Below are 21,219 nucleotides of genomic sequence, written 5' to 3'. Positions count from 1 at the left end.
TAAAAAAAAAAAAAAAAAAAAATGTTTGTGTGTGTGTGTGTGTGTGTGTGTGTGTGCATGTGGGGGGGCACCACGTCAGTGTAGTCAGAACTTCATAGGTGATTTTGCCTGCAGCCGTTAGCGCTGTGCTGTTGGAAAGGGGCAACAGTGTTTCTAGCCATCAAGGATTTTCTTAGGCTGACATGACTACAGTATCACCTAAGTAACCTCTGTTCTGCATTGGAACAAATAATTAAACTGATTAAAAGAATTGGCATTTATACATCAAATATGGTAATTTTAAGCAATCGAAAGGATTACACCACTGTCTCCATGGATTCAGGTCATTACCATTGGACTAGTTAATCATATTAAAGCATCCTGTAATAACTCTGGACTGTAGGACGAGGACAGATAGAAAGGGGGCTGTAGGGTAAAAACCACAGTTCTCAAAAATCATTAAAATCATTTTGGGGCCTGTGTTACCAAATACATAGACGTGGTGTATAAGTGGACAGATATTACCATTTCTCATTACATTAATTTTTGGATGACTGTATAGAATTGTCTTTTGTTATAAGAATAATTTTTGAAGCAATAGTTACTCTAACTGGTGTGTTTACCAACTGGCAGTTTGTCTTTAGCCTGACCGCACTGCATGTTGTTCAGAGAATTACTAAAGTAGCCCATAAAGCTGCCTCCATAGCGGAGTGATCAGTGCAGATGGCTGCCATACGGGTAACCTGGGTTTGATTCCTGGTACTACTAGGGATTTTTTCTTGGTGGGGAGACTGGCCTGTGGTACACTCAACCTTGTGATGCCAGCTGCAGAGCTACTTGAATGAAAAGTATTGGCATCACATCTGCTTAACCATCAACAGCCAGTATATCAGCATGCTGGCCCCCATCCCTCCATACTGCATTCATATGTTGCCATTGGCTGAGGATTACATTGGTCATTCAGTCCTTGGCTTTTTTTTTTTTTTTTGTTGTGCAAGTGGCTAGGTCCTCTCAACAGATAGACTGGTCACCTGGTGCAAGTCTTTTTAGTTGATACCATTTCAGCAAATTGCATGTTGATGAGGATGAAATGATGATGAAGTCAATACAACACCCAGTCTCCTAGTGGAGAAAATCTCTGACGCCAGCAGAAATTGAACCTGGACCCCTCACATGACATTTGGACGTGCTGACCACTCAGCTATGGAGGAGGACTCCATTTAGCTGCTGCTACAGCATTGAAGTGTGAGATTCTGTAGCTATGTATGTGTACATGGATTCATTTGACAGAATCAAAATTGTGCAGTCTTGTGAGCTGACACCATACAATCTGATTTGCTTGTACTTCATACATACCACAGTTAGTAAATTTTGTAGCACATGTGCACTACCATTTTACATCCTAAGCACATCACTCTTGAGCCTTCCTGTACTTTTGCCTCTGATAAATCTCCATATCACTGTAGCGGTTATACTGATTTTTACTTTTTAGGTGAAAGTCACGATGAAGCAGCCCAATTCACTCGAGGAGAAATATGTCCGGACTTTGCACAAAGGTGATTTCTTTGGAGAGAAGGCTTTACAAGGGTGAGTCTTAATATAGTATTTGACTCTGTGGCATTGTTGATGTATCATTTCATATTACTGTCAGCTGTCATCAATGGTAAGAACTGTGTGTAGTGCATACTTTGCTGCTTCTCTTAATAGCTTTTATCACTGAGAAATTATTATAAAATTGGTTTCTGTCTCAGTGCACAGATTAGGTATTTCATTTTGTGGAACTGAAAACCATCTTTAATTGCAAATTTTTGCCATTATTTCAATAATGAAATGATTATAAAATAAACAAAATTTTTTGTGGTCCAGGCAGTTCTCAATTCCACAACTTTTGAACATTTGTTTGCTATAAACTTCAATTTGATTATCTTACATTTCATGTAGATCTGTACTGTTTATGTCACATTGCCCAACTTCATTATACACTGAAGCACCAAAGAAACTGGTATAGGCATTCATATTCAAATACCTGAGATCCATAAACAGGCAGAATACGCCACTGCAGTCGGCACTGTTTATATAAGACAAAAAGAGTCCGATGCAGTTGTTAGATCGGTTATTGCTGCTATAATGGCAGGTTATTAAGACTAAAGTGAGTTTGAATGTGGTGTTATATTCGGCACATGAGTGGTGGTGCACAGCATCTCTGAGGTTGCGATGAAGTGGGGCTTTTGCTGTACGACCATTTCACGGGGGTACTGTGAATATCAAGAATCAGAGAAAACATCAAATCTCCAACATCACAGTGGCCGGGAAAAGATCCTGCAAGAACAGGACCAACTGAAGAGAATTGTTCAACATGAGACTGCAGATTTCTGCAGATATCAATGCTGGGCCATCGACAAGTGTCAGCATGTGAACCATTCAATAAAACAACATCAATATCGGCTTTTGGAGCTGAAGGCCCACTCATGTACCTTTGAAGATTTCACAGCAAAAAGCTTTATGCCTTGCCTGGGCCTGTCAACACCGACATTGGACTGTTGATGACAGGAAACATGTTGCCTTGTCGGAGAAGTCTCATGTCAAATTGTAGCAAGCGGATGGATGTGTGAGGGTATGTAGACTACCTCATGAAACCATGGACTCTTCATGTCAGTGGGTGACTGTTAAAGCTGGTGGAGGCTCTGTAATGGTTTGGGGCATATGCAGCTGGAGTGACATAGGACCCCTGATACGTCTAGATACGACTCTGACAGGTGATGCGCGTAAGCACCCTGCCTGATCAGCTGCATCTATTCATGCCCATTGTGCATTCCAACAAACTTGGCAATTCCAGCAGGACAGTCCAATACCCCACATGTCAAAAATTGCTAGAGAGTGGTTCCAGGAACACTCTTCTGAGTTTAAGCACTTCCACTGCCACCAAACTCCCCAGACATGAATGTTATTGAGCATATCCGGGATGCCGTGCAATGTGTTGTTTACAAGAGATCTCCATCCCCTCATACTCTTATGGATTTATGGACAGCCCTGCAGGAATCATTATGTCAGTTCCGCCCAGCACTACTTCAGACACGCCAAGTCATATTGGGGCACTTCTGTGTTGTCACGGGGGCCCCACACGATATTAGGCAGGTGTACCAGTTTCTTTTGCTATAACACACAGCTGATTATGTAGTTGATTATACCAAAATGAGCACCTGAACACATCCTCTTTGGTTTGAAGCTGGCACAGTACTTACAGTAAAATATCTTTTGCTTTCCTTTGACAACCATGCCTCCATCCTTGCTACCCTCCCTGTTTTCCTTTCCCTGTTGCTTCATAACCTGGGTTGTGAGTAACTGAATCCAGTTTCCCTTCTTCCCTTTCTTTCCCCTCTCTCCTCCCTGATGAAGGAACATTTGTTCCGAAAGCTAGGAACGTAAATTTTCAGTTCTGTTTTTTGTGTATATATTGGGTGTACTGAGCTGAGGTAAGTACTGGCCAGCTCCTCTATCTCTTTGTTAGTATTTGTTTCACATCTTTATATGAGATTTTCCATTAATCATACTAATTAATATGTCATGCATGATGTTGCAGTTTTGTGTTGAAGTGAGTATTTGGTTGTTTATAGTTTTAGCACAGGAAAAATTAAATTTTCTGTCCTTATTGTGAATAATGAACAATTTCATCTATGAAGAATAAGTGATTCAGTTTTAGGCCTTGATTACGTATGTGTAATGTTCTACTCATAATTTGTCCTTTCAGTATGAACTAAATCTGTATGTTTATCTAAACCTGCATCTATAATGTACAAACCACTGTGATGTTAAATGGATGAAGATCTCAGGCAATTTTTTTTAAATAACTGTGTAATGCTCTTTCCATTTTACTCTTAAATGCTTCGTGTGTTGTTACTGTGTCAATTACATTTTGATTTTCTCTCAACAGTGATGATCTGCGTACAGCAAATATTATTGCCTCTGACCCTGAAGGTGTCACATGCTTGGTGATTGACCGTGAGACATTCAATCAACTAATATCAAGTCTGGATGAGATTCGAACGCGCTACAAAGATGAAGGTGTTGAACGCAGGAGGTAAATTCACTACAACTTCCTAAAAAGTAATCTATGGATAAATGTCTAATTAACTTTCTTGAAAATAAGATATTGTTTTCATTCATTCATTCATTCATTCATTTATTCATGCATACAACAGATTCCATCAATCCCTTTGTGAAGGGGTCACAGATCATATATGATAGGTGGTAGGAAATTAGGAAAGAGTGGCAACAAAGGACTGACAAATAATGTACGCCAGCTGCAACATAGACTTTTCTCCATGTAAACATTAAGGGAACATTTTACACTCTTTGGATTTTTTTTACTGTTATGAAAGCAGCATCTTCCCAGGCTCTCAACTGTATGAAGTATAATATAATAATACCGAAGCATTAATGTCAAAATTTAAGCACGTGAATTAAAAAAAAAAAAAATATATAAAAATGAATCACAGTCATATTTGAAACCGATGTGGAGCACATACTTAAAATTTGCCAAAACTGAAATTCTCGTATCGGGGCTGAGCTATTTGAGTGCAAGTCAGCTCCAGTGCCGTTATTACTGTTTTGGCAGTTATTAAATGCACGTTATATCCTGCTTCAAATTTTGATCATATGTGTTCATATTTTTCAACTCAACAATAATTTTATCTGTTTTTACATGTTAATATAAACAGGGCATAGATTATTTTGTTCAAATAATAAATCAGGCAAATGTAAATAAAATTTCTTTCTGTAAAAATAATAATAATAATAATAATAATAATAATAATAGCAACAGTAGCAATGTCCTAGGCCGGAAACAGAGTTGGCTGTTGAAGTTCTCAGAACCAGAGGTTCTTAATTGTAAAATTGTTTTTAAAAAATGTTGAGTTTTTTTCTAACAATGTTGCACAAGAACTGTAGTATGGATAGCAGTCAAAGAGATACAGTAAGATGCTGTGCAGTAGAAATTAAAATAGAAGTGCAACAGATACAAAGTAAAATGCAAGTACCATGAAAATGAAAGTACTTGAGAAATTAGGGAAGTGGAAAGACACATTGATAAGAGAAATATTATAAAATGACATAGGTTACAAAAAGCAGCTGCAGAAAAATTGAAACAGAGCAGTAGTTAAATACAAAAGAAAAAAGTATAAGAAACACACACACACACACACACACACACACACACACACACAACTGAAGTATGTTGAAAGGAAAAGGAGAACATAGTAAATAGTAATAGAAGATTAGAAAAATTTAGACATCTCATTGAAAGCAGGAATTAAGTATATGCCAGAAAGCATACTAAAAGATTTGGAAATCTGAAGTGTCAGTGCAAGAGTAATGTCTTCACATTGAATTGTGGGTTAACGTGTTCTCAGACAGTTTATTTGATAAGGAAGACACCACTAGAAAGTCTTTGTTTTAGTGTGCTAGGTCAATCTGTGCTACCACAAGGTAGTATTTCTCTCTGCTATCACTGACATTTTGTCATCATTTTTATATATACATTCAAACAAGGATGGCCACATATTTATATGTGCAATGGGAATATAAGCAAGTCTTGTTTCCTAGCATATATGTAATATCTTATAAGTTTGGGAAAGGTAATGAACGGAGGGTACGTGGGGGCAGGTTTTCCATGTGTGAAGTGTGTGGTAATAAAGATATTGAGAAAATAGTAGACTGAATGGGTTTTATTTCAGAACTTGATTTAAGAGAATCTGAAACCTGAGACAAAAGCTGATTAATGTACTGTTGTTGTTGTTGTGGTCTTCAGTCCTGAGACTGGTTTGATGCAGCTCTCCATGCTACCCTATCCTGTACAAGTTTCTTCATCTCACAGTACCTACTGCAACCTACATCCTTCTGAATCTGCTTAGTGTATTCATCTCTTGGTCTCCCTCTATGATTTTTACCCTCCACACTGCCCTCCAATGCTAAATTGAGGCTCCAAATTAAATAATGTTACAAGCAGAACATCATTCCTATATTTTAGAGGGAATTTTAAAGTCCTGCCAATGAATAAGGTAAAATAAAAATATATTTGTGGATGAGATGTTTAAAATTTGAGTGGAGGATGTTGGTAACATTCTTGTGGAAAGTATCAACAGGGATGTCAGTATATCTGACAAAAAGGGAGGTGTAGGAAATAGTTTCTTTTTATTTTATTTATTTTTTTTTTTGAAGGAGTTGCGGGTTTCAAAACACTTATATTACATGCTTTACAATAGTCTTTTATTATTACAATTATGTGTTTCAGTTAGGAAGCTCCTAACAATTTAAATGCATATAATGAAGTTCTAAATTTTACCACACATAGTCATCACATGGCCATAAAAATATTGTATTATACAATCTTAACTGCCAAAATGTATGTGTTTTACACTAGACAAATTTTTAATTGTGTGTAGTGGGAAATTGTGTACAGACTAACTGACACACTTCATCTGTTTCATGCCATTCTATAGGATCAGTGTCAAGGTAGGAAAGTTACCATAATTTTATAATAGATGTGATCTTTTACCATTTAATTTCCAGTTACAATATATTTTATAATTCACCACACCTGTTTGATTTCCTAAATGCATGTAATACTCTATATATTGATTGAATTATAACCACCCAATTAGTAGTGTGTTGCACAATATTTTGCTTTTAAGGTAATTGATGATCTAAGCAGCATAGATGCCAAAAGACAGTGACAAAAAGCTGGATTTGTTGCATTCCCAAGTTCTGATTTTAATGAGCAATATGGGATCTTAAAGTCAGATGAATTTAGAAGCTGTTCCATATATTTAAAGACGTAAAACACTCCTGACAGCAATAATTTTTCACATATGTCTGGTGACATCTTGCTGTGTCGTCCTAAGCATACTGGGACACCATGGTAACATGTTTTCCCTACCATATCCTATAACATTCTCTATAACACATATCCTGAATACCTTTTCATTACAGCAATTAGGAAAAAAGGTACACTTTTGTCCCAGACAAATTAGTCTTTTCTAGAATTCTGTTCAGCCGCTGGAGTTTGCATTTCAAACTGCACTATACAATGAACATATGTCACTATACCTTTGAATTGTACATCAACTTAAAATGTCTTCACTTCTCATATACAGTTACCTACTCCCACTGCAAGTAGTGATGATCACAATGCTATAGCTGTGTCATTTGATAAACCCTCTCAGAGAAACAGGTGCATGCTGCTGATAGTTAGTTATAGTTTTTTTTGTTTGTTATTTCTTCCTCTTTCCCTGTCTCACACAACTTTTCTCTGTACAGGATTGATGAAGAGTTCAGGGACGTTAAGCTCTCAGATCTACGTGTTTTGGCTACATTGGGAGTTGGAGGTTTTGGCCGTGTTGAATTAGTTCAGATTGCAGGAGATCCTTTACGTTCATTTGCTTTGAAACAAATGAAGAAAAGTCAGGTGAGTCTGTTCATCATTATTTTATATTCAGATATGTCCATATGTTGTTCAACGGTGAACATAACTCATTTGTAATAATACAGTATTTTCATTTGTTAATTGGACTATATTTATAGAAATAATTATGTTAAGTAGTTAAGCTGCTTTATAACTATTAACTGCCAGATCATTCATATTTGATAGCCTGCAGTACCTCAGATGCAACTGTGTTCTTATATGTGATTTTAAGATCATGATGATGACCAGGTTATAAAATGATGCTTGTCTATGCTGTAGACATGTTATGTGTAGTCCCATAACTCTTGCATTACAACCTGTCATGTAATAGGACCTTCTCTAACCTGGCAAAAAACAACAAAATGATGTAACTCCAGTTTCATAAGCCAGTGGAACACCTATGCAGAAATAAGGGTTGTTGCTATTTGAGAGGGGACTGATGACCATAGATGTTAAGTCCCATAGTGCTCAGAGCCATTTGCTATTTGAGAAATGTTTCTACATCTGATTGATATCTTCTAATGCCTGATATTGTATGAAAGTCCAAATATCTGTGATGGCACACAGAATTATCATTGTAAAATGTCAAATAAAAAATAACTTCAGCTGTCTATTTTTCCAAATTTATTTTATTTTGCTACCTTTTTGGCATTACATTATGCCATCTTCAGGCCCCCTGACCGACATGTAGGAAGAATCCTACCTCCCATACAATTGAAATAAGGGCCAGCATACAGTCACTGGTATGTGTAGGCTTCTTTATAACAATGTGATGATTATCAACTCTTTAAGGAATGAATATTCAACCTTTCAGAAGTATGTATAATGCAACACACCTTATTAAATAAAAAATATTTGATCTAAAAACTTTTAATGCCTAGACTGCAATTTTCAGTATGATGACTAGTTTCTGTTGTTTTCTACATCTACCATCTTCAGACTGTTCAAATTATAAAAAAAGTGGCGGACATGTATTAGAAAACCATCATCATGAACTGTAGTCATGCAACGGAGCCTACAAGACTATGACAGTATTTCAGTATTTGGTTAAAAACTTTATCATGAGCGAACGGAGTTGTAAACCATAGTCTCACAAGATGATGGTAATAAAGAAGGAAAATTATGTTGAAAATTTAGTTCAGACATTAAAAGCTTTTTGCAATAAATTTTTTTTATTAAATATATTACATTAGGACTGCTGTCTCCTACCTGACAGTGCCAGGCTTCCAGGCTTTACTAGCAAGCCACAATAACAATTTATCACACACAGTTTTGTTTGTACATATTTTAATATGTGGTTAAGATACTGGGCTTGCATTTTGGAGGAGTGAGGTTGAAAGCTCCTCTGGCCATCCAGATGTTTCCCATGATTTTTCCTGAATAAATCAAAGCAAATCGGCAGAGTGGATTTTTGGAAAAGAACACAGTCAGTTTAGTTTCACTCCTTGCCCAGCCTGACTTTTTTCTTTATCTTTAGCTTTGCATTTGACAAGTCATTAAACCCTACTCTTCATGCTTTCCAAGTTACTGTTTTATCCTAAATATTTTGAGTGCAAAGATTATTACATAACTCTTAGTTTATGTATTTCTCTAATAAAATTAGTGTTGTGAACATGAAAATATTTACTTATAAATTAAGCATAATGAAGAACAAAATCTATTCCTAACAACAAAACAGACTGTTGTGTACATTGGTTCATATGTTTGTTTGCACAAATGAGTATCAATTTCTCTTTGACATATGTCCTGATGAATTGGACCTGTTCCTCAGAAATTTACTCCTTAATGGCATTTTACTATCATTGTCATTATTATTATTATTGTTATTATTATTATTATTATTATTATTATTATTGTTATTATGAGGGTCATTCAGTAAGAGACAAATTGGTCTGGGGAAAAAACAGTTAGTAGGGGAAGTTTGGTACTTTATAGCTTTCAGTTAACATCACTGGGATGAGCTCTGATCACCTGATGTATCAACATTGTTTTGTTTATAACCTCAAAAATACATTTCAAGATGGCGAGTCTTCTTGAAATGTCCACATTAGATGAACAACATTCTGTTATTCATTTTTTACTTGCTGAAGGTGAGAAATCAGTGAATATATACTGTAGAATGTCTAAAGTTTATGGTCATGGTTGAATGAATGATGCAAATTTTTACAAGTGGGTAGAGCAGTTCAAAAATGGACACTTTTAAATGAGGTGAAGCCAGCCATGAGAGAGAGATGTCATGGATCTCAGAGGAGAGGTGCGATTCTCCAGCAAGGCAATGCATGTGCTCATATTGCTCAATGAACCCATGAAACCATTGACAAAGTGGGCTGTGAAGTACTGCCTCATCCCCCTTACAGTCCTGATTTAGCACCTAGTGGTTTCCATTTGTTTGGTTCACTGAAGGAGGCATTACATGGGAAGAGGTTCCAGGACAACAAGGACATGAAAAAGTTTGCAGGAAATTGGTTCAAACATCAAGATAAAGAGTTCTTTGCAGCTAGAATAAAACAGCTTGTAGCCTGTTGGAACAAGTGTATAAATTTTCAAGGGGATTATGTCGTAAAGTAGAAGTATATTTTTGTAAAAATAAATGCTTTTCTCTCCAGACCAATTTGTCTCTTTTATTATTGAATGAGCTTTGTATTATTATTATTATTATTGCTTGTACTACTACTACTACTGCTACTACTACTACTACTACTAGTAGTAGTAGTAGTAGTAGCAGCAGCAGCAGCAGCAGCAGAAGTAGTGTAGGTAGTAATAAAAGGTTTAGCATTACTGTTTTGTTGCTTTAACATTATTCATCAGTATTATTTATTATTCTGCAATGTTTGGTAGCTTTCTTTTTATTTCTGTTCTGTCTAGTACATTTTTTATCTGTTCACAGTGCCTGTGTCTCACTTTTTCTTTTTTTTTTTTACTTTGAATATTTTATGCTTACAAACATTTCTGTACCTGAAGTTATCCCTGTTTGTTTCACATTTGTCTTAACCATAAATTTTATCTCATTCTATGGGCTGATACCTTCTTTGATCTTTTTATTTCATGGTTTCTATGTAATAGTATGTTTCTTCTTTCTGTCTCTCTATCAAAATCACTCCATTAGAAGGTTTGACCTGGTTTGTACAGTGTACTTTTAGGTAGTACATGATTTAATAATTTTGTCTATTTAAATTTTTGTGTATTTATTTATTTGTTAGATTGTGGAAACCAGGCAACAGCAGCATATAATGTCAGAGAAGGAGATTATGGGAGAGGCCAATTGCAACTTTATTGTCAAATTGTATAAGACATTTAAAGATAGGAAGTATTTATACATGCTTATGGAATCTTGCCTTGGAGGAGAATTATGGACAATTTTGAGGTTTGTACATTTCCTGCATGTATGTCCAAATGAGATTTTTAAGCATTCTACAATTCTGTTATGAATATAACAGATATAACTGTCTGTCATATAGAATGATACTCATAAAAAGTGTCTTACAATGATCAGTAACTGGTAGTCTTACATGTACAGATAATTAAAGTAAAACATATACCAATAGTACTTGTTCCAAAAGAGGCGTGCCTGTGAACCAGCTGCCAAACTGGGGCCAATATTAGATTAATTACAGGTTGCACAGAGGCATTTAAACACTCATTCTCCCTGTGTTCCATGTGCAAATGGAACGGGAAAAAACGCTTATAACTGATATACTGGGAAGTACCCTCTGCCATGCATTTCACAGTGGTTTAGAGAGTATACATATAGAGGTAAAAATACTACTGCAAGATAATGATAGATAAGACATAGAAACATTTTAAATACCAGAAAATTCTGCTACCGAGAGCAACAAACACATACTCCCCCCCCCCCCCCCCCCCCCCCCCCCCAAAAAAAAAAAAAAAAAAAACTATGTCTTTGGCAACCCTGACCATTTATATGTAAAACACAGTTTTTAAACTGGAGTTAAGCTTTCTTGTGCAAATGTTAGTTTTTAAAATTTTCCTTTCTATAAAAAAACATTATAACTCATTCATTTTTTTCAGTTGTTGTGTTGCTTGTATGACTTATTTACATCATGAAACAAGCAAATTTTTTTATAAATGGGACACTGTAATTTTTTCCTTTGTAAACTGTAAATATTCACTTTTTTATACCACTTAGAGAGAAAGAAAGAGAGAGAGAGAGGGCTGGGTGTGAAGGCATTTATAAGATTTCACATGCTGTTTAACAAGTGGAACTTTGTATCCCAAGATTTGTAAGTGTCAAGTGGCAATGATTCATGTCACAAAACCTTCAGGCAATGAAAGTGGAGTTCCCTGATGCATAGGTTTCTTGATGTTGAGTGAAGATGAGGTTGCCTTTCCAAATATTCAGTATTTTCTTGGACAAATTCATCAAAGATTATGATGCTAATTACACCATTTGGTCTGGTGATGACACAACTTTATAACTAAAGTGAATTGTGATACACCAAAACTGAACTTATTGGACCTATGGAAAAACCAACATTATGAACAGCAAGCAGTTAAACTGCTGAGAGATAACAGTGTAGTGCAGTATTCTGGTGAAGGAGTTATGGAATCATTACTCTGTGAAGGAGATTTGATAAATAAATATTACCAAAGTCACCACACCCACCTAGATGTAGACTGTTCTTGCCAGTTAGTTGTTGCATAATCCTGTTACTGTCGTTGTTTGGTTACTCAATGTTTAAATGCCTGTTAGGAGGAAGATAAATAAGTAAGTTTCAAGACTGAACTGTGTCACATTGTATCTTAGAGGTACTATGAAGGCCACTGTGTACTGGCATATTAAAATGTCACAGGCACATCATCCCATGACAGCTACAACTCATGAATGGTAAATCTAGTCCCTTGGAACCTGCAGCTACTGTTATTTTCACAGTTCAGTAGATAACATATGGCTAAAGATAATAGTCATCCTGAATTTTTGTGCAATGCTGTGACATTAAGGAAGTAAAAAAAAAATGAATAACTGTTTGGAGTACAACACTCCTTTATAGTGGAGAATGATTGTGCTGAGTGTTGGTTATGTGCGTAAAATATGTTCCAAAATATTCTTTAAAGAAAGGTAAAATATAATCCCTGATTTTTAATGTGGATTTAAGATTTTATGTTAATATTACTACAGTAATGTTAGGGACAATCTGTCTACTTTGAACTTACAGTGGCATTCCAACAATAAAATGCTCTCCAGCTGCCAGCTGTATAGTTATAATGCACCAAGGTTTCTGTAATTTTCATCTTTTGCTATATTTTTGTAATTTGTGATGCATGTGACAAAAACTTTTGGTTAATTTGATTATTCACATCAAAAAATAATCAACTTATTGCACACAGAGTCTACTTGCTAGTTGAATTTCATTTCATGTCTTACTTAGAAAATGTTTACTTGTGGTTACAGGGACAAAGGGCATTTTGATGATGGCACAACTAGATTTTATACTGCCTGTGTGGTTGAGGCTTTTGACTATCTTCATAGCCGTAATATTATATATCGTGATCTCAAGCCAGAGAATTTGCTTCTTGATAATGCAGGGTACGTCAAACTAGTGGATTTTGGTTTTGCAAAAAAGCTGCAGGTAGGTCCCCTTTAACTACTGTTTCTTAAATTGTTTTTGTATGGTTTTCAATAAAATTTAACATATTATTTTTTCATTTTCTGTCTTACTATGACTTGTTATTTATTTTAGCATGGACGAAAAACTTGGACATTCTGTGGCACACCAGAATATGTTGCACCTGAAGTAATTCTGAATCGTGGGCATGATATAAGTGCTGATTACTGGTCTCTTGGAGTTCTTATGTTTGAACTGCTGACAGGTAATGTTTCTGATTATGAGTGGATTTATCTTGCGTGTAATAAATTCTGTGTAAACCTTTTGACCATACATCAGTAGATTTGCAGATGGTTAAAACAGGCTTCCAAAATTGTGTAGTGCCTTATTTTTCATTTATATTTTTTCAAAAGGTTAAGTGTTTCAGTATCAGTAAAAGTTGAAATGCATTAATCTGAGAAATACACACAGATTTGTGATTTATTTTTTCTTTCTTCATGTTCATCGTAGATAGCAAGGAAACCTGTTGTAATATTAGTGTCTGCTGATCTTTCAACCATTTTACAAAAGTTTCAGAAGGGAGAGGGGAGCTGGAAAATAAAGTTGGTTTGTTGATTTGGGGGAGGGGACCAAACAGTGAGGTCATTGGTCCCATCAAATTAGGGAAGGACAGGGAAGGAAGTCAGCCATGCCCTTTCAAAGGAACCATCCTGGCATTTGCATGAAGTGATTAAAGGAAATCATGGAAAACCTAAATCAAGATGGCCAGATGTGGGTTTGAACTGTTGTCGTCCCAAATGCGAGTGCATTATGCTAGCCACTGCACCACCTCTCTCGGTGGGAAAATAGAGAAAGCATGTATGCAGAAAAAGTTATCTTTTAATACCACAATAGCAGCACACATTTAGCAACTGAAGAATAATACAGAAAAGAACAGTTCCTACTGTAATCTTTGTCGTATTTTTTGTAGCTAAGAAACCACGGATTCTGAAAGTGCAACAGTCTTTTATATTTTGCAAGTATCTGCCAATTTGCTGTCACTTATTGGCTGAACATTAGAAATGAATGGTTTACTTGCCATATTTTCATTTGGTGACAGTGTTATATTCTTCTGTTAATCAGGGACACCACCATTTACTGGGGCTGATCCAATGAAGACGTACAACATAATTCTCAAGGGTATTGATGCCATAGACTTTCCAAGGACTATTACTCGCAACGCCATGGCACTTATTAAGAAACTATGTCGGTGAGTAAATTAAATTACATAATTATTTTTCTTCATTCTATCTACACAATAAAAATTAGTGCAGTTTTTAAAAATGCATACCTGTAATTCTGCTCAGTAATGTTCATAGATCTTGTAATGTGATTGTAGACCATAGATTTGTGCATGAAAGTTTGATTGAGAATATCAATTAATGCAGTTCTGCATATCAGAATGTTGATAGAATAACAAACAAGTGTTTTCATACAGTAAAGACAAACAGTGCTTCAAAGAAGGCTGTTAGTAGTAGCTATAGTCTTTGGAGTGACACACTGGAAATTATATTAAGTGGAAAAGTTTACTTTCCATCTTCTATAATATTAAATTTTTCTTTGTCTATTTCAGGGACAATCCTGCTGAGAGGCTTGGTTACCAAAAGGGTGGTATTAGTGAGATACAGAAGCACAAGTAAGAACATTTTCATAATAATCTCCAACTTTTATTATTTAACTTTCCTGTAATAGAATATAATTTCCTATAGAATATAATTTCCTGTTATTTTTATGGCAGTACACAGTGCTCCCTATGTTATTAACCAGCTCAACATATGTGGAAAAATTGGATAAACCTTTTCTGTTCTGTAGTAGACACCTTTTATTGGGCAGTATAAGGATGCTGTAACTACACTTCTCGTATCAGTTTGATTGAGTGTGCTTAGAACGTACGAGCAAAAACACTCTCTTATCTACCTTGCTAGTGATGGGGAAGTGCATGCATGTAGTCAAAGGACAGTAAATTGGAGAAAAGCAAATAACTCTAAACAGTTGAAATGAAGTATAGATGATATGAAAAAATTCACAAAAAATTACCATTAAAAGGATACTTTACAAATAATAAGCAACAAAATGTGTACTGCACATAGTAAAGTGTTTTTATTTGGGTGGTGATATGTAACCATATAAAGATACAAATCACAATCCGATTTCATATTTATGTACCTAGTACTGCTCAATAATTCTTCTGCACAGTGGAAGATTATTTCTCATATTACTGAGTGTATCACAGAGAATAAGAGGAAACCTAGAGGCAAAGTGACGAAGTGGATAACAAGTTGTTCTCAAATAGTAATTATGTATCATCCTGTTACAAATTTCTCACCACTTTTAAAAATAACACAGTGTGCATTTTGTACACAAAGAGAGACAGTAATACCGTACTGTCATAACACTTTTTGTTTTGTGTGGTTTACACTGATGAAAGAGTACTCTAAATCAATGAAGATTTTTATGAAGTCAAGAATTAATAAGGGGTGGTTGAATTTAAAGCGAAGAGCGAGGCAGGGCCAACCATGTGCAACATTAGAGAGAAAGAACCATTATTTGACTGTAAAGTCATGACTGTACCACCTTAGTACTGCACAGCAACTGGCATCTGATTTTGCAGCATCCATGTTGTATCAAGGCAAGGGTGTACAGGAAGCTTCAACAGGGTGGCTTTTAGTGTTGGAGACCTGCTGTATGTGCACCTCTGAAAGGTCTTCACAGAAGGGAACATGCAGAGTGAAGTCATCAACATGCATCCTGTACAGTCGAACAGTGGACCAATGTTCTTTTCACAGATGAATCCCAGTTTGGTCTGGAGAGTGATTCTCAATGGATTCGCATCTGGAGGGAACCTGGGACATGATTTGAGGGCCAAAACATTGTGGAAAAAGACTGAGATTGAGGAGGATCCCTAATGATGTGGGCAAGGATTACCTTGACCACTCAAACAGCTCTTCTTGAAGCTATATGGATGAATTGGCACAGTTCCACTTGTGTCAGGTGTCATGATGAGATCTTCAGACCTCATTTGCAATTGTTGTGAGATGCTGTGGGCCCACACTTGACACTGATGAATGATAATGCTCGGTCTCATAGAGCACTAGTTGTTGATGTTTTCTTGGAAATGGAAGATATTACGTGCATGGCTTGGCCTGCTTGCTGTCCCAATTTGAATCCAATAGAGCATGTCTGGGATGCACAAGGAAGATGGGCTGCATCATGTCAGCATCCTCAAATCAGTCTCCAAGACTTGGGAGCAGCTCTACTGGAAGAATGGGCATTGTTGCCTCAATGTGGGACTGACAAAATCATTCACAGCATACCCCAATGTTGTCATGCCTGTATTGCTGCTAGAGGTGGTCACACCCCATACTGAGCACATTAACCAGTTCTTGGAATGTGTGTGCAAATCTGTTAAGTTGGAAAAAATGAAGAACATTTGTGTCTACTGTTGTGCATGTTGTAGTTTTTTACGTTCTGTATCCTCTACTTCATTTCTACTATACAACCATCTGTTTATACTGTTTTGTGGCAAAATAAAGACACCCTTGCAAAATTATCTTTGTTGCTTTCATTTTGGACATCAGTGTATATGAAAACAGTGAGAAAGTACACAGCATGTTATTGAACCATTGGTGATTTAGGCCCTGCAGAATAGGTGATGCTTAGGCACAAAAGGGCACATTTTACTTGAAGAACTAACTGTCAGAAGATTTATGTAAAGCTGACTAAAAATACATCCAGAAACAAGGTACTTTACAGTGTTTGGAATGATTTAAACAGAACCCAGTTGCTTTAAGTACAGATTTGATGCTGAAGTTTAGTCAAAGCAGTGGGTCATAGCAGATGGTCCTACACCAAAAAAGGGTGAAAGATTATGGAGAATTTTTTCTGGACTGTAAAGGAATTATTCTAACCAAAGGAATTATTCTAACCAATTACCTTCTGAACACCAAAGTAGTAACTGATCAATGATATAGAAGTTTTTTGATCAACTAAATGGAAAAAAAGTAAAATGAGACCTGGATTAACATTTCATCAGGGCAATCTGCTTGCCCACAAAGCAGCTCTGATGGTGGGAAAACTAAGAGAGTTGATGCATGAATTACAGTATCATCCACTAGACTCATCATATCAACAGAAATGAACTGCAGAATGGTGAACTAAGGCTGCAAAAAAATTGTTGTGCAGTAAAATTGAGTTTCTCACTGCTGTGAAGGCATCACAAGGAAACCAACTGAAGCCATTAGTGAAAGCTTATAAGTGGTAAGCTTTATATTTGAGGAGTAAATTCATCTTCAAGGAAGATGAGATTTCTCTGTGCTCAAAATACAGTTACAATAAGCAGTATGAAGGATAATTACAATCTGACTGTGATGCTATACTTGATTCAACACTAAGGAGATTATCTAAAAAAAAAAAAAAAAAAAGGGACAGAAAAACTATACATAGTGAACAAAATAACCATTTTTCTAAAGCTATCATTTGACATTCTGCCTTCTGTTAATCATTTCCAGTTAAATGAACACCATATCCTGACTGTTATGATTTTTTCTTAAAGCAGGTTTCTTTAGTAATTTCATAGTCATAAAACACCCTATCTTAAGATACACCATTTTGTTGTCTGTAATAATAAGGTTTATTTGATCCAGATATTTTAACCAATACACTTCAATTTACAATTTTCAGGTGGTTTGATGGCTTTAATTGGGAAGGTCTTCGCAATCTTACATTGACCCCACCCATTGTGCCTGTTGTTCGCAATGTAACGGACACCTCAAACTTCGATGCCTACCCTCCAGACAGTGATGGTCCTCCTCCTGATGACCTTACTGGCTGGGATGCTGACTTCTAAGGAAGTTTAGGATGTACAGGGGAAAGTGCCAACAGCAGAAAGCCTGTCTGTCTCTCATTGCAGGAAGGTTCATTGCGTGTTTGCGACAAGAGCTGACAGAATGCAGATAATGCCTATGAAATCATGCTATGGATCCATGTCTGCTTCATCATATTTTCAAAGAAATTAAAATAACAATTGTGAAATTGTTTTCAAAGTCTCTCTTGGGCTGTGCTACCTTCTTTCATCTTACGCCATTGACAGACTGAATATTTTTTGATACTAAAGAGTAAAAACTACCTTTAAGAGATCCAGTACACACATTAAATGTAATATGCTTATTACTTTGACACATTGTTGTAGATCAATCATCTATGTACTTGCCAAATATTGAGCATATTAGGATGAAAATCTTGAAAAACCTCAAATTTTTCAAAATTCAAAGAAAATAAACTATAATAAGTTAAATCATCACAATAATAAACAACAAGCTAGTTGGAAATAATAGGTACAATAATTGCAGTATACATTATTATATTATCCATGTGTTTATTGTAATAAGTATGTCATTTAAATATGCGTGTCAGTAATCTGTATTACTATCTCTCATCCAGCAGAATTTGAAATGATTTTCAGCAAGTTATATTTTGTAATATATAATTTATTACTTCCTCTTTAAGTATACATTTTTAATACGAAATGTCTGAATTACAGAACATTACAAGGATAACACATAGATGTTTAAACTATTAGGAATGAAAGGAATATTATTTCACACAGTGAAGAAGTGAGGTGATAGACTGTGGCATGTATTACATGAAAAATAATGTAATTTGAAAACCTGTTTCCTTAAATATAATTTGTATGTAATTTTAAAGATGCAGCAGTCTTGGATCAAGTAACATGTTTTTGTTTATTGCTCTGTCAGCATTAGGATATTATGGTATTTCAGAGAAAGAAAAAAGATAGAAGAAAGTTCCTTTGTTGCATATACATTTTTACTCCAGCTTTTAGAATGTTATTTTGTACTTACCAGACATTACTCATACTTTTGTTAACAGAATTTCTGTAGTCTTACTGGAAATGTATTTACTGCTGTAACATCAATGCTTGCATGTAATCCAGAGAAAATTTGCTAGAAACTGGAGGTGTTTGTTGTTATATCTGCAAACGGAATAACAAAAGCAGTGCCATTTATCTTTGTTACAATTTTTTTAAGTTTTCAGTTTGGTATCTGCACTTATCTTCAAACTTTATCTGCAGAAGTAGGTCATCGCCAGTGATCTTTAGTTTAGGGACCAAAACTGCTCAAAGTATTGAAGTTGCCAACGAGAGGCATGTTGTATTTTATGTACATATATGTTTGTTACCTTTGTGATCTGAAATGGTCGTGTGAAATTACTTTGTCATCTTTTGTTTTGAAATTCTATGATGGTCTCCACTCACTCCCTCTTTTTCTTTAATGAAGAGATTGTATCTACAGCTGGAGCTAGGTAACTCATCAGCTTCTTTGAAATTTATGTATATACTAAAAATTAAATGTCACATACATAAAATGCTCTAACATCAAAATGATTTGAACTGTGAGCTCAAATGTAAAACTTTATGATTGTATCTGTAAACTGCTTTTGTGTGTTTTGTACATACAGAAATTGATGATCTTTTATAAAGGTCAATTGTGTCATTTAAAATAGTCCAAATTATACAGAAAATAAATGTTAATATTTTTTGACCAACTGAAGTTATTATTTACTTATACCAGGACTACCACATTACCACAAGTGTAAAGGCCCTAGAGGACAAAAAATATTCCCACAGAAGAGCAAATGTGTTTTTAGAGATAAACTGAATACTGATGTTTCCATGTCATAGTTGCTATGGGCCCTCCATTGGGCCAGTTTCTTACTGCATTCTTCACCCTGGCATCAATTCCAAAACATTTCCCACCTTTTGTGCTGCATGTAAAGGTGAAAATCACCATGCTTCATATGTCAGAAGGAGAGGCATCAGATAACTGGCAGTACTGTTTTCAGCTTTCATCTGCAAAACCAAAAAGGCTGATGGTTGTACTGAAGCTGTGTGACTGACAACAACTCATCTGTCATGTTATGTGATTAGTTGTGATATATGTGAAAGCAGCCACATTAAGGCCACTTTAACTATCAGGGCTCTCCTGTCACTGGAAAGACTGTAGTATCAAGGTTTAGACTGCAGATTGCCCATTCAAACAGATACAGCAGTTGTAGTATTAGTGTGAGGACAGACAGTACATGAAGAAGCATAGTACCATAGAAAACAATCCTCATGACAGTACTGATTGCACTGCCTTTTGGCACAAAATCTGACGTCATCTTAATGATACCAGTAACTGTCTCCAAGGGTTTTTGTGTTGACAGAGGTTTTTTTTGAATATACACTGTTTTTTGGGTGCTGAGGAGTAATGATCGACACTCTCCGGGGGAAGATGACCAGCAAGAATTTGGCCAAGAAAAGTGTCTACATCTACCTAATACTCCACAAACAACTATAAAGTGTGTGGTAGATAATATTTCCTGTTGTACTACTGTTAATCTTTCTTCCCATTTCATTTTTCCTTGGAGTGTAGGCAAACTGGTAGCTTCAGTTCCTCTGCATATTGTAATTAATCTACTACTGTCTTTGCAATCCTATGGGAGCAATATGTACAGGACTGTAGTATATTCTTAGATTCCTCATTTCGCACTGTTTCTTGATTCTTTTTAAGCAGGCTTTTGTGGGATGGTTACTGTCTATCTTCAAGTGCCTGCCAGTTTTCAGAATCTCAGTGACACTATCCTATAGGTCAAAGAACATTGTAACTATTTGTGCTACCCTTCTTTGTTTATGGCCAATATCCCGTTTTAGTCCTATCTTGTATTGTTACCACACACTTGAGTAATATTCTGTGACAGAAGGCAGAAGTATTTTGAAACCAATCCCTTTTTTAGGCTCTACGAAGAATATTTATTAACAACAAGGTAAACGCAACATACGTCGATCTTTAAATTGAGAACACAGTACGGAACTGACAGACTGTTGTGTCGTGAACAAATATATGCTTAATGTTGAGGAACCTCTCACATTATTGATAATCTCGATATAAATGTACCATATTTCAACACACCTCCTTACATTTATATCGCAATCAAATTACTTTTAACATTTCTTGAAATTTTACAAATTAATCCTTGCTCAAAGGTTTACTCAAAATGTCTGATACATTGTTTTCTGAATCTACTATACAAATATATACAACTCCTTTCATGTAACATTCATTTACAAAATGGTAGTGTATTTAAACATCTTTTGAATTTTTAGTAATATTACCATAGGCC

The 21,219-nt window shown here is 35.7% G+C and overlaps 1 protein-coding gene across 1 annotated transcript in view; it reads left to right on the top strand.

Annotated features, from left to right (window-relative positions):
* The window catches only part of LOC126161886 (uncharacterized), a 223,872-nt gene extending 204,270 nt beyond the window's left edge, over positions 1-19,602 (top strand). Inside the window, exons 6-14 of the mRNA XM_049918026.1 lie at positions 1,472-1,566; positions 3,911-4,057; positions 7,294-7,441; positions 10,639-10,802; positions 12,849-13,026; positions 13,138-13,267; positions 14,125-14,251; positions 14,615-14,677; positions 17,722-19,602. Of these exons, the coding sequence (XP_049773983.1) occupies positions 1,472-1,566; positions 3,911-4,057; positions 7,294-7,441; positions 10,639-10,802; positions 12,849-13,026; positions 13,138-13,267; positions 14,125-14,251; positions 14,615-14,677; positions 17,722-17,887 (1,218 nt within the window). The 3' untranslated portion in view covers positions 17,888-19,602. The remainder of the gene's footprint in view (positions 1-1,471; positions 1,567-3,910; positions 4,058-7,293; positions 7,442-10,638; positions 10,803-12,848; positions 13,027-13,137; positions 13,268-14,124; positions 14,252-14,614; positions 14,678-17,721) is intronic.
* Positions 19,603-21,219: the final 1,617 nt, after the last annotated feature.

This window comes from Schistocerca cancellata, chromosome 2 (genome assembly GCF_023864275.1).
Source record: "Schistocerca cancellata isolate TAMUIC-IGC-003103 chromosome 2, iqSchCanc2.1, whole genome shotgun sequence".
Taxonomy (NCBI): domain Eukaryota; kingdom Metazoa; phylum Arthropoda; class Insecta; order Orthoptera; family Acrididae; genus Schistocerca; species Schistocerca cancellata.
The sequence above is the reverse complement of the archived record's forward strand: the minus strand, read 5'-3'. Positions and strand labels throughout refer to the sequence as shown.